The sequence below is a fragment of the Buceros rhinoceros genome, unplaced genomic scaffold (assembly GCF_000710305.1).
Source record: "Buceros rhinoceros silvestris isolate BGI_N320 unplaced genomic scaffold, ASM71030v1 scaffold10272, whole genome shotgun sequence".
Classification (NCBI taxonomy): domain Eukaryota; kingdom Metazoa; phylum Chordata; class Aves; order Bucerotiformes; family Bucerotidae; genus Buceros; species Buceros rhinoceros.
In genome coordinates this window covers 161,680-174,631 of record NW_010399480.1, presented here as the reverse complement: position 1 = coordinate 174,631, position 12,952 = coordinate 161,680, and the positions used below count along the sequence as shown (strand labels likewise).

General features: G+C 48.0%; 1 protein-coding gene across 1 annotated transcript; it reads left to right on the top strand.

Moving 5' to 3' along the window:
• The first annotated feature begins 3,217 nt into the window (after positions 1-3,217).
• LOC104489338 (chromosome unknown open reading frame, human C3orf18) lies at positions 3,218-8,555 on the top strand. The gene is made up of 4 exons (XM_010131490.1): positions 3,218-3,454; positions 4,845-4,870; positions 6,451-6,580; positions 8,475-8,555. The coding sequence occupies exons 1-4, from the start codon at positions 3,218-3,220 to the stop codon at positions 8,553-8,555; spliced, it is 474 nt and encodes a 157-aa protein (XP_010129792.1).
• The last annotated feature ends 4,397 nt before the right edge of the window (positions 8,556-12,952 follow it).

Below are 12,952 nucleotides of genomic sequence, written 5' to 3'. Positions count from 1 at the left end.
CACTTCGTGGGCTGCCCTGGAGCCTGTAGCAGAGGGAGAGGAAGGCACAAGTTCGTGCGCTGGGAAGCCACATCCCGTACCCAGCAGGAACCAAAGCATTGCTAGAGACATTTCATCTTGGTGAATTAATGCAGAAGAAATACTAGTTGTTATTTGCCTTCTTCATCCAGAGACCCTGTGACCCATCTTCATCCCTGTGACACAAACCTTTATTCCTGTCATACCCGAGAGGAAGCTGCAGCACAGAGAGGTTAAAACCAAGACTCGGCAAACCCAGCAGCCTCAGGCTAGTGTCTCAGACAATGTTCTGCATCTCAGAGGTATTGGCCACCGCAGCACCTATCGGAGGCCAGTTTGGAAGTGCTGGCATAGGAGAGAACCACACGCGTTCTCCTTACAGCCAGAGCCAGCAGAGTCCAGCACAGAGCGGTCCTGGCTGTGTGAGCAGGCAATGGAAGAATGCCAGCTCGCAGCAGCCGAGGATCTGATTCCTCTTCTGTTCTTTTTGTGCATGGACTACACTGAAACCTGCCAATGACAGGTAGCTGACCCTGGCCTTAGAGCAGCCATCAGAGACTTGGAGTGTTCCCAGCCTGCAGTTCAAACTTTCAGCACCAGGATGAAGGTGGAGTGAAAGATCATCCACCCCCAGCTCTACCATTGCAAGCTGTGGGCCCTGGGCCATACTTGGACTCAACCTGCTCATCTGGCCCTCTGCAGCCTGGACCAGAAGGGGTTTGGGAACAGAAATGCCCTCATTTGGACCTGGAGCTGGGTGTCTGAGCTATGTCAGAAAACTGTCATACAGGACTGCTTTTAGAGCTAGATCAGTGGGCTTGGGAATCCTTCAGCATGGACAGAACCCTGAGAGCATGAACAGGAGCCCCAGCTCCCCTCTGACCAGATTTTCAGCTGGCTGATTTTAACCTAACCTAACTTTGTTCAGAGGAGCAACGCACAGCAGCACAGTGTGTGATCCTTACAAAAGGGATTTTACCCAAAGGCTTGGTATCAACTTCCAAGTTCCAGTGGTTTTCCAAAACTGACACCATTGGGATGAAGGCCCAACTCATTTTGTTTCTGAAATTCAGGCGCTGTTTGAGATCTAGAGCCATTCTTTGCAAAGCCCTTGGGCCTGCTTCACTCCTTTCACTTAGGCTCTTTTCCCACTCTTTGTTTCCTTGGTGGTGTGAAAATGTGAATTATTGTCATGGAGTGAAAAATGTGAATTATTGTCATGGAGTGAAAAATGTGAATTATTGCCATGGAGTGAAAAATGTGAATTATTGTCATGGAGTGTTTCTCTGAAGAGCACAAATCAGTGATTCTCCCTGAGCAGCTGCTTGGTCTGCCCAATACCTGCTCAACAGTTCCTGCCCTTTTCCTGCTGTGCTGAAGCTGCTGCTGCTGTTGTGGCACTTGCATTTTGAATTTGTCATTTTTGTGCCCACGTGTCCACTACACCTGAGCTCCACTGTTGTCCCTAATGGCTGGGGAAGTCCAGGTGCCACATGGTTTAAACTGGGCATGCCTGGTTTGGAGGTCAGTGAAGGACACGGTCCCTTGCAGCTGCAATGAACTTGTATTGCAACATGATGTGAGATGGGACTGCCACCTTTACAGTTCCCCAGAAACTCAAGGGAGTTTGATGGCTCCCACAGTCTCCCAGGCACTTCAGAATCCCCCAGCAACTCCTGCTTCACTGAGCTGTTCACAGGGAGCTGTGAGACAGCTCCTGTGTATGCGGGGAGCGATTTACCTGCTCAGGGTGGTGCAGGACAAGCGCTGTGCGAGTCGAGGTGGCTGCTCGGGCTGCTGGCTGAGCACAGGGCGGCCTGGAGCTGTTTGCCCCTTGTGATGTCTCTGCTCCCGCTGTTCGTGACAGGTGTTAATTGTGCTGCTTCATGCAGGTATGGACAGCAGTGACATGGCATGTAACGGGAACTGTGCAGTAACCTTGCTTAGAACAGAGCAGAGCAGAGCAGAACAGGGCTCATTTCTCTCTGCAGGCACATCTTTTTCTCTTCAGAGCTCATTAACCCCCGTCCCGGCTGTGTTCCAGTCTGGAGGTGTAACATCTGCTGGACTGCACAGAAATTACCAGTGGACCACTACGGTAGTTCTTGGGGTTGGCACTGCCCTGGGCCAGAGGTAGCTGCATTTTCACAGAAGGAGTTGCTAAACTAATGTTACATACAGTGGCTTTATAAACAAAGTTGTGCAAATACTTCCCGAAGGATCATCCCCTGGTGTTTTGCCACTCCTCATCATTTGCACAATAGACGCATGAAGCAATTTAAGCCTTTCATGTTTTCAGCATGAATAGATCTATCAAATTTCACATCTCCAATCCAAAATCAGACTCATTTTAAAATTAATACTGATAATTAGCATTGCATGACTAAGCTTGAGTGGGTGCTTTCATGGGGGACTTGAGAAACACTCACTGTCTTTAGCAGCAGATAGGGGCCCGGTGCAACACGCTGCTTGAAGGAAGCTGCCCTTCCAGAGCACACGGGATGAGGGACACGGGGGTGATGGACAGGGCAGTGACTTATCAGTCACGAGTGACTACCACAACAGTGAAGTCCTGCTCTGGATTCAGGAAAAACCATCCTGAGATACAGATGCCTCACAGCTGACTGCCATTTTATTGGATGTGTTCCCACTGATGAACTTCATGGGATCCATGCAATTTTCCCAAAGTTAAAGAGTCAGTAGCAGGAAAATACTGTATCTCCCAGGGCAGACAGGGGCCACCTGGCTTTGCTTGGAGCAGTTCAAAGACAGGGCTTCTGAGGTTGTCCCCACATAGATCTGCCAAGCACCCATGAGGATGTAGAGCTGATGCAGCAAGGGGAGAGCATATCACTCACCTCAGGTGAATCAGGCATGACTGGGGGGGCTGTCAGTACCCGTGAAAAATATATTTTTCTTATATTTGAGTGGGTATCTGTGAGCTGCTCTCAAAAATTTTACTAGAGAATTGGGAAGCTTTGGGAGAGGTTGTGCCTGTCTCTAAGAGCCCTGCACTGTTCATTTGTTCTCCTTCTTTCCTAGACAGAACCCAAGGTGGTTCCTATGAAGAAAAACAGCAGCAGCGATGCTACAGGATAGGTCTCACATAAGGGTCCTCATGCCAAGGGCAGCTCTCTGCTTCTGTAGCTGATGGGTGAGGACAATAGCTTGGTCAAAGGACCTACCAAGAGCTGGCAGGATGAGTTACACCTCGCCCTCTGTACATGACTTGTATCACAGCACCACCACCACCACGACCAAACCTGACCCAGGGACAGCTCTGGATGTGACTGTACCAGAAACAGCTACTGTAAGCCCTGAGACTACCAGCTTCAACAGCACCAAAATCCCAGATGTGGCCAGCACTGGTCCCAGCATGAGTACAATGCTGCTGTCCTTCGGGATCATTACTGTGATTGGGTTGGCTGTAGCTGTGGTAAGAGAGCCCTACTAAATATTTCTCCGTCTGTGGAGGGTGGAGGGTGGCAAAGGAGCTCTGGAACTGATTTGGGTTGAATAATTTGTTTTGTTCCACTAAAGACTCACCCAGAACTGCTAGGAGTTGATAGTTCCTGAGGTCTCTTTCTTTTTAAGGCCTTTATCCAGTGCTCCAATATTCCTGCAGTCTCCCTGAAGTCTAGTCCAACAGGATGCTCAGCACACCTAGTGGAAGCCATATGTAGTATCAATGTTTATTTTTAATAGCAATAGGATGTTCAGTTAAAAGAACACAAAGCAGATTCTGTTCTGACTTGTTAACTGGAACAGCAGCAGTGATCTAAACCTTGTCAACAGTCCCATCCACCGCCTCCCCCCACCCCCAAGAAAGTTCATCCAAATTAACTTTTAAAGCAGACTGTTGAAACCACATTAATCTCTGCTGTGGACATGCCATTTTGAATTTAAGTGGCCTGAATCCATTTTAGCCAGAGTCATTCTGGACAGCATTTCCAAGGTTCTGCTTGCTGGGTATCAAAGTCCTTAAGGATTTGCTGCATAACTAACCTTGCTCTTAATGCTGTAGGCAGAAGCTTTCAGAAACTATAGTTGCAGGCCTGGCATGGGCAATACAAGTGTTGCAGTTCTTTTGATATATAACCAGATCGTTTACCTGCCTACAGAGAACAGAAGGTAGTGGCAAGCTCCCATTCCTCGCATGAGGACGAGCTTCACTAATACAACCATCAGACGAGCCGACAGAAAGGGACTACTGCAAAATTTCATTGCAGGCGCAAGGAGGAGATTTTCCAAAAGCCCTTAAGAGAACTTGGAAACATTATCCTGGAAACGGTCATAAGTTCCCAAGAGCAACATCCAGCGTTCGTAGCTCTCAGAAAAAGGCTCTGGAGGCCAAAAGCCTCCCTTTCTTCCCAGCACAGCCACTCTTACTGGCTGACATGAGGCAAGTCACTGAGCATGCCCTCTTCGCTTCTTCCCTTTACACTGGGGAGGGGATAACAGCACTTCTATGCTGTAGGAAATCTACAGCTGAAAACCACAAAGGGAAGGTTCTTCCTTCATCCACTTCGAAATTGCAGCATATGGCCTGTGGCCGCCGTCAATGTGCTGAGCTACACCTAATAATAATACAGCTAAAATTCTTACTACTACTAACACACCTAATAACAGGCCACTCGATCACTTAGTGTCAGTCATGATGTGCCACCAAGCATATGAAATGTCATTTTCAGTTACCACTTCTCCCTTCCCCCTGCTTTGGCGCACCAGACCTGCTACACCTCCCTTCTCTGTGCCCCAAATTTGTCTCCTCAGCTGTTCCCCACCCTGCTGGGGCAGTTGTAATGGTGGTTTTCTTTCTCCTTCAGGTTCTGTATATCAGGAAGAGGAAGAGGTAAGTAACATCTGTTGTTGGTTGAAGGGAACTCAGTGCTTCAAACTCCAGACGGAGCTAGGAAGGAGATGAGGAGAGTGTAAGGGCTGGCCGTCTGAGAACAAATTGACAGGGAATCAGCTGTGTGTGAATGAGGCAAGGGCAGGAGCACTGCACTCCTTCTAACACCAGAGCTTCAAAGACTCCTCTGCTGCTTTGGAAAGGAAACATGGTTGAGCAGGAGGAGGATAGAGATCCTGCAAACTCTTAATCAGTGAGATGCAGTAAAACAGAGAAAAGGGTTATGAATGTATAAAGAAGCTCGTCATGAGAGGTGTGAGTCTCATGTTTCAGCCATTCCCAGATCCCTGTGTTTTCCAACAGCCCGGCCAATGACAGTGACCTTGTGAAGCCAAAGGCCTCCTTAGCTGCAGTGACAGCAACCAGCAGCTTTCTAGCCCAAGACTTGGTGTCTCAATTTCCTTGTTAAGCTCCTGGCTGACAACAGAGAGGAGAGCAGCAAGCAGGAAGACACACATCTTGGTTCTTCCATCTCTAACAGCAGAGACGCTGGTGAAGATCTGTTAGATGTGGCACCTCCTCCCTGCCTGACTCCTTGTGGTAGGCCTGGCCTGGCGACAGAGTTTCAAGAAGTGCTGCTGCCCATTGTAAGATGTCCAAGCCAGACCCTGGTCTGGGTACTGCCACAGGAGCAGCTAATGCTTGGCCTGTGAAGACAGCACTGCTGGAGATAATGGTTGTGTTGGCAAACCCATGTAGAAGCAGGGAGAGAATGTGTCATCCCAACGCTTGCCAAAATAGATATTTGTGGTGACACTGCCAGTAATAGCTTGTGTTTCCCTCCTCCACCTCCCCAAAACTCAGCTACAGCCCAAGGTGGGGTTCAACGTTTTCACAGGAGCATGCCCACCCATCCATCCTCCATCTCTGAGCTGTCCAATATTTAGGGAGACCCCTGAGGATAATACTTTGTAGCTCAGTCACTTGGGTGAGAATAGTCTGTCCACTGGCATCAGCCTCCTATGAGAATCCTATCTCCTATTTTCTATTTATTGTTTACTGTTTTATGTTTATTTTTATGTATTTCAACCCCAGAGTTAAAATACTACTCTTAGGCTACTGGAGCTAAAAGTGAACTCCTGCTGGCAGACTCGGTGTGACATGGCAGGACTGGCTGTTGTGGGCAGAGGGACAGGGCGAGAAGCCATAAAATGCCTACCCAGTATGTTCCACTGTCTCTTTTGTCCCAGCACATAAAGCTTGATCTTTTAAGGTCTGCAGGAACTTAAATCCCTGTCTGATTCCTCTGTGCGTAATGGCTGCCAACACAGATTAGTGATGGCACTTAATCCCTGTAGCTGCACTCTGGGTATCTTCCACTCCTGCCAGCTCCTGCAGGTAGTAGGTTCTTGTCCTCATCCCTGCAGCACAGGACATGACCCTTACCCAGCAAGAGCACAAAAGCAGAATCCCTGTGCAGCAGGAGAAGGAGCCTGCAGAAAGCCTCAACAGTGGGATGGGAAAGGCAGCCTGAGCACTGCCCTTCTCAACCAGCCTTTTCTCTTCCCTCCCGTGGGCAGGCTGGAGAAGCTACGGCACCAGCTCATGCCCATGTACAACTTTGATCCCACTGAGGAACAGGATGAACTGGAGCAGGAACTGCTGGAACACGGGCGAGATGCAGCATCTTCCCAGACATCGCAGAGCAAGGTAAGCAGCAGGGGCCAGCGAGTCTGTTACTACAACTGCTGGTACCTGCACTGCTTTTGTTACAGAGTCAGGGTTTTTGCAGGGTTGCAGGGTAAGGAAACCATGTAAGACCTCAGGAGCACTTTCCCAATCTCTGCCAGCCCTGGAAATAGGGAACTTGAGCATTCTGGAGTGCTTAGGATGAAGAGGAGGGTCAGGCAAGTAGAACAAAGAGCCTGGGGAGGTAAAGTGCTGACTCTACTCAACAAGGAGAAAGAAGAGGGCAACTTCAGTAATTAGGGGTGAGTTTACACCCAGGGCACCACAAGGGAGCAGTAGAATGATTGCCATTTTCTGAGAGATGGGCCTTCAAAGCCCACGAAGTACTGAGGTAAACAATTTCCACTCGATTTTAAGGTATCGCTGCTTTGCCTAAGGATGCAAGTGTGAAACAAGGCCTTGCTGGGGGGGAGCCTGTAACTGTAACATGGAACTGTGCTGCAAGCCCTGAAGAACACAGGCTGAAAGCCTGCCTGTTGGTGTGGCATGGCACATCGGGTCTCATCAGCACCTCCAGGCCAGCCTTGCTGGTCACAGAGGAGACGTGGCTCCGAAAGAGAAAGGGAGGGGAGTTCTCTATGTGAATTTGGGGAGAGGGGAAGGTGGGTTTGCTTTGACCACTTCTGAGGGTTCAAAGACACGTGGCATGCTGAGAAATGTTAAGATCTTCAGATGCCACTGACTTACTATGCTTGTGAGGTAGGAGAGAGTTTTTTGCCTTAGCTACTTGGTTTTGGTTAATGGTCCAGATGGGTCTTGGACAAGAGGCTGTCTCCTTCCCCAGTGTACCAAGAGGCAGGAGAAATAGGGAAGAAGGGCTTCTCACCATTGTTTGCAGACAGCTTCACAGTGTTTTCTGTTTCCTTCACCACCACCACCACTCAAAAAGCCTTTCTGAAAGACAGAGCCGGCAGGGATGGTTGGAACAGGTATGTCTGTTAGCCAAAGATGCAGCATCCCCTTAGAGTAGACATCTCTCCTTTCTTGAGTTCCTCTCCAGCTGCTCTGTGTTGCCCGTGTCTTCCTTTGCTTTTCCAGTCCCAGGAGCAGGAGTTCTCCCAAACAATTCTCAGTTTCCACATACTTTATAATTTCAGATAATCTGTAGCAAGCTTAGTGCATGCAAAAAAAAAAAAAAAAAAGAGATAATAAATACAACTGTAATTATAAAATATTTACCTTGAAACACACTAAAGAGCATAAAGGAGATGTGTGTGTTGGGACGTGAAAGGTAGTCAGCACATTCCACACACTTGTTTGGGAAAGTAAGAAATACTGTTGTATAAAAGGGAAGGATCTTGTCCTCTGAGTAGTGCCTACTGAGAAAACATCAAATTCCTCTGTTAGTTCACATCAAGGACTTCTCTTCAGGTAGAAAGGGGGGAAATGACAAGGCCAGTGTTATATTTAGCACAGTAAAAGCAGACCCTTCCTGTACAGGGACTGGCCAGCAGGATAGCTCAGATCCCCCCGGAGCTCACTACTGTACAGATACCTCTGCCTGGAAAGTACGAAGTGTAAAGGCAAAGAGTAACAGGAGAGGGAGAGTCTAAAACAACAGCCCAGGTTCAGTCTCTGGCAGGTTTCCAGGCCTTCTTGATGTTTCAAGCCTATAAATAGTGAGACCCAGTAAGTAGTGCAGTGATGTGGGGGTTTTAAACTGCTGTGGATGTGCTGACTTGCTCTCTGGCCTGTTTTATTTTTCTGCCACAGCCCTGTTAATGCCACATTAGTCAGGCAGCCTCCTCTTAGCAAGGGGTGGACTCTAGTTGCAGTACTGTGCAGTCTGTGCCCAAGCACACGCACTGAGCAAGGGCAGATTTGCTGGGTCTCATCTTTCACTGCTTCAATGCAGATTCTGCTGACAAGTCAAGGAGCCCTCCAGAGACCCAGCCGTCTTGTGTTCACAGACGTTGCCAATGCCATCAATGCATGAACAGTACCGGCCGCTGCTCTGGGATCGTGCTGAGACTGGGGAGGATGAAGCCAGCAAACCAGTGACTTCCTGCAAGCACGGCCAATCCACTGAGCCCAGCTGGTCACCCCGTTGGTCTGTGTTACAAATGGGCACAAGCACTGGGAACTGTTGTCACTTTGGGAGACAAACCCTTTGTGATAGCAGTAGTGATTTTTTTGTGTGTCTGTTACCACTGAATGGTCCTGAGCTCCCGTTTCTGGGCTGGTGCTGACTGATACCATCTACTGACCTGCGTGCGTAGGAATGGTGCCTGCTTTCTTATAGATTAACTTGTCAGAGCACACATGTGCTCCCTGGGTCAGGGAAGGAGGAGAGGTACGTGTTTTGGAGAGCTTCCCCATTCACTGTGTGCCACCAGACCCCAAGAAAAGCGGTGAATGAGCCTCTCTGTGCAGTGACCACAGCTTTGGCAGATCTTGGAGGGGTGACTAGTGGCAAAACCCCTTTAGGCAAGCAGAGATGATTCCCCCAGTGAATGATAATCTGGGGCACGCCAGGAAAAACACACCATGGGCTATCCCCCTTGTGGCATGTGGGCTGCTGGTAAAGGTGTGCCCAGGGTGATGTTGAAGCATGGGGAATGCACTTTAAAAAGTGAAATGGTGAACATTTGGCAGATCGCATCTTAACTGAGGAAGTGGCTGAATATCCCAAGTTAGGGCTGCTGTTCGGGCAGAGGGGGATTCACACAGCTAGTGGCAGTGTGAGGACTCAAGTAGAACTGGGGTTCCAATACCATATATCCTCCTTCTGCTTTGGCTCAGGGGAGATTCTACAGTGCAAAGTGTTATCCAGAAAAAAAATTAAGCCTTGATGTACTTTCTTTTAAATAAGGAAAGGCATATACAGCTCAATGTTACAACAGCCCCATGTCTGCCCCAGAGATGACTGAACAGCTGGTTTGTACTTCCTTACTTGCCAGGACCTGCAGTCAGAGCCTTCTCTTCTCCCTGCTGAAGGAAACACGGAGCTTTGTATTAGCCTCTGCTCACGTTACCTGCTAATGGAGAAGGTGGGACTAGACAAGTAAGCCAGGAGTTTCCCTGTAACCCTGAACCATCTCTCTGCCTGTGCGTCCTTCAGGGTTGTAGGAGGGAGAGGTGCCAAGGGGTCTCTGGCCACCTTGGCATGCTGCAGTGTGGCATGGGGTCTGTCCTCTGCAGAGCCTCTTAGTGGCCGTGAGCCCCGAGTGCTGCAGGCCAGCACAGGCCCTGCAGCAGAGCCTGCAGGCAAGCATCAGTGCCCAGCCACACACCTGATGACCTCCTGATTTTTTTTGCAGTACAGGCAAAAAGGTACAGGTCAGTCAGATCATACTGCATCCACAGCACCAGTCAAAAGGGAATCAGGGCAAGCCAAAATGTGAATGTAGAGCTGAAGGTAGGCTTTATACAAGGTGATGTTTCACTGAGTGGCAATTCAGGTATCATGTGCTTTGTTGCAAGTTTAGACCTGCCAGTTAGTTTTTGTTCTCCCAAATATTTTTTTTTCCACATTTATTAAATGGAAACTTTCCTGGGCACATGTCACTGACCCCTGCAGTGCACCATTCCTTAACCAGCCCTCCTTCCTTCACTGACACAGCTTCCCTCATGGTGGTTTTGCAGGGCTAAACTGCTTTAATTTTTCAGTATCCCTCTTTCTTTTTAAAACCAGGGAGTTCTGGGAGTGTATTTGGGCCAGGAGTGTCATCACCTGTGGAAAACAGCCTATCCTCTGTACCCAGGAGAGGTGGCAGGAGGCACTCCCAGGCTGCTGGTTGCTGCAGGTGCTTGCACTCTAGGGATCCTGTTAGAAGGGAGGTGCATGGGTACCAATATTCAGTGTAATCTGGCTTAGGTCCTTACGATTTGAATGTTAACTGTGGTCTTCCCAGAGGTTGTGCCTGTGTGACCAGCTGAGAAGCAAATACACCACACACACACTTACCATCTCCTCCAAGTGCTCACTGAGGGCAGCCAGACACAGAGACATCACATTTCTCCCTTCAGCAGCTGGCACGTCGCTGCCTGTCACACTCCCATGCTGCAGTAGGATGGGGATGCAAGTGGCAGCAGGGGTGCACGGCTGCCCTAGAACCTCATTTGCTGCTTTAAACTTGATGAAAGGCAAGTGTAAGCTGAGCTGTTTCCTCAAACCAAGAGCCCACTTTGTGCTCTGGACCCAGCTCCTTGTGCCACACAGGCAGCTGCCGCCCAGAGCCTCTAGCAGCTCAGGTGCGAAAATACGCACCTTGTTCCACCTTAATGCCGAGGCAGATCTTGTGTAACAAGCACACGTACAGAGGAATTCTCTTTAAGCATTCTCCCTGGGATGGTAGGCTTTGTCCTGTGATGACTACCCTTAGATTACAAAGTACAGGTAATAAGACTAAGAGGATATTACGGGTATTTACTGGGCTTATACTGGAGTATTCTTTTAGTTCAGTAGCGCCTCCTATCACAGTTCTTGGAAGTGTATGTACAATTCAGCAGAAGCATTATGATGTAATTTAATTCAAGAGTTTCTGTGTTTTAAGCATTGAAATATAATTAAACTATTTACATGAAATCCAGTGTGCTTGTCTTTTTTTCTCCCCACCACTTGCATTTTCCACAGAAAACAGATGGAGTGTATTCTCAGTACCTGTTGGTGATTTGTAGACAGTGAATTCCCTTACTCTTTCAAAGACTAAAGCGTGGAAAAACGTGGAAGGACAAGCTGTAGGGTGGGGGTTGTGCATGTCAAGGTTTAGTACTTCACAGCGTGGAAACTCAGATCTCTTCTGGAGGGCTTAGTGGAGAAGTCAGGAGCTTCCAGTCTAGCACATCCTGGGCATCCAGAGCGCAGGTAAATTCCAGCTTGTCTGTTTGCTGTATTATCCTTTAAGCAGATGAATTCCTGGACAAAGCAGGGGTTCATCAGCACCCCTGCAGCTCTGCCACGGTGGCCTGCCCACACTGGGGTAAACACTGCAGGCAGCGGCAGCTCCATCCAGTATTTAGATGTGCTTTCTGCCTCATCTTCTGGCCCCAGAGCCAGGACTTGGCACTAGTTGGGAGAGCTGTGGATTAACTGAAGAGGCTATGCACAGGAACAGAATTAATTGTATGAAAAGGTAGATAGTTGTATGGCACACTGAATGATCTGGGGCATAAATAGAGTCAGCTGAGGAGATTTCTGGATGTACACGTGAAGCAGAATTGGCTTGTGTTCCAGACAAGCCAGTGAGACGGTACTAAAAGATACACAAGAGGATGGAATTAGGTCCCGATATTTGGGTTTAAGGGCCCATCTGTTTTCCTCCGTCTGTGATTCCTTGTGCTCATTATTCCTTGTTTTCACATAGATCTATGGGTGCTCCTGAGTGACAAAATCTTGTCCTATAATCCCCAGAACTCGAGTTCAGGTGAACTCACTTTGTCTGGTGATACACATTTGTGTTGAGGTTGTTGCACATGGAAGAGGCAAAGCAGAAACCTGAGGTGTGACGTTTTATACCTTTATTAAAAACAAACACCAAGACTAATTTTAAAAGTTGCCAACACTCTTTATGCCTTCACCAAAATAATTTAGGAGAATCTTCCAAACTTTGCTAGGTTACTAACCTCCTTCATCTCCCACGTTTTGATCTGACTATAATGACCTCTTATTTTTGACTGAGTCAGACCAAAACTCTGAGCTTAAAACCACTTGAAATGTATTCGCTTAGAGGTAGGATTTAACTACAAATGAAAGGTAGCTAACTATATGGGAAATAAAAAGTATTTATCATTCCAGAAAAAGAAGATCCAAGTAATCCAGCCTGAGATTCTTGCTCTCCAAAAATGGCTGGAATTTGACCCACCTTTAATAGGCATCGACCTTCACGTTCTAAGTTGCTGCATGAACATGGAAGCTGAAGCTATAGATTGGGATTTTACCACACACAGAGTAGCTCCTAATAGTGTGGAATTCTGCTTGTTCTCCTTGAGCACTTAAATTTTTATGCAGACATGTTGGCTTCCCAACAGAGTATTAGGAGTTAGCAAAGACTAGATTTTTATTTTTCTTTTAAAGGGAAGTTCTTTGTGTGCATGTCCCAGAGTAATACTGCTGTCCTGAAGCAAATGAAGCTGCAGCAGTTTCCATCCCTACTCTGTGCCACCAGCTGAGAAAGGTCTGACTGATGTCATAAGGAAAGCCGAAGTCCCTTCCAGATGCAATCCCTAACCCGTTTAGAAGCCCTAAAGGTCCAGCCTCGCTTTGTAACAGCTATGACTCTCAGGTAGGAGGAGTTAATTAAATGGGCAGTACAGCCTTGCAAGCAGAGTGCTAAACCTGCCAATTCACCTAAAAATCGGGTACAGAAGTTGGTAAAATGTCTTGGTTTGCCA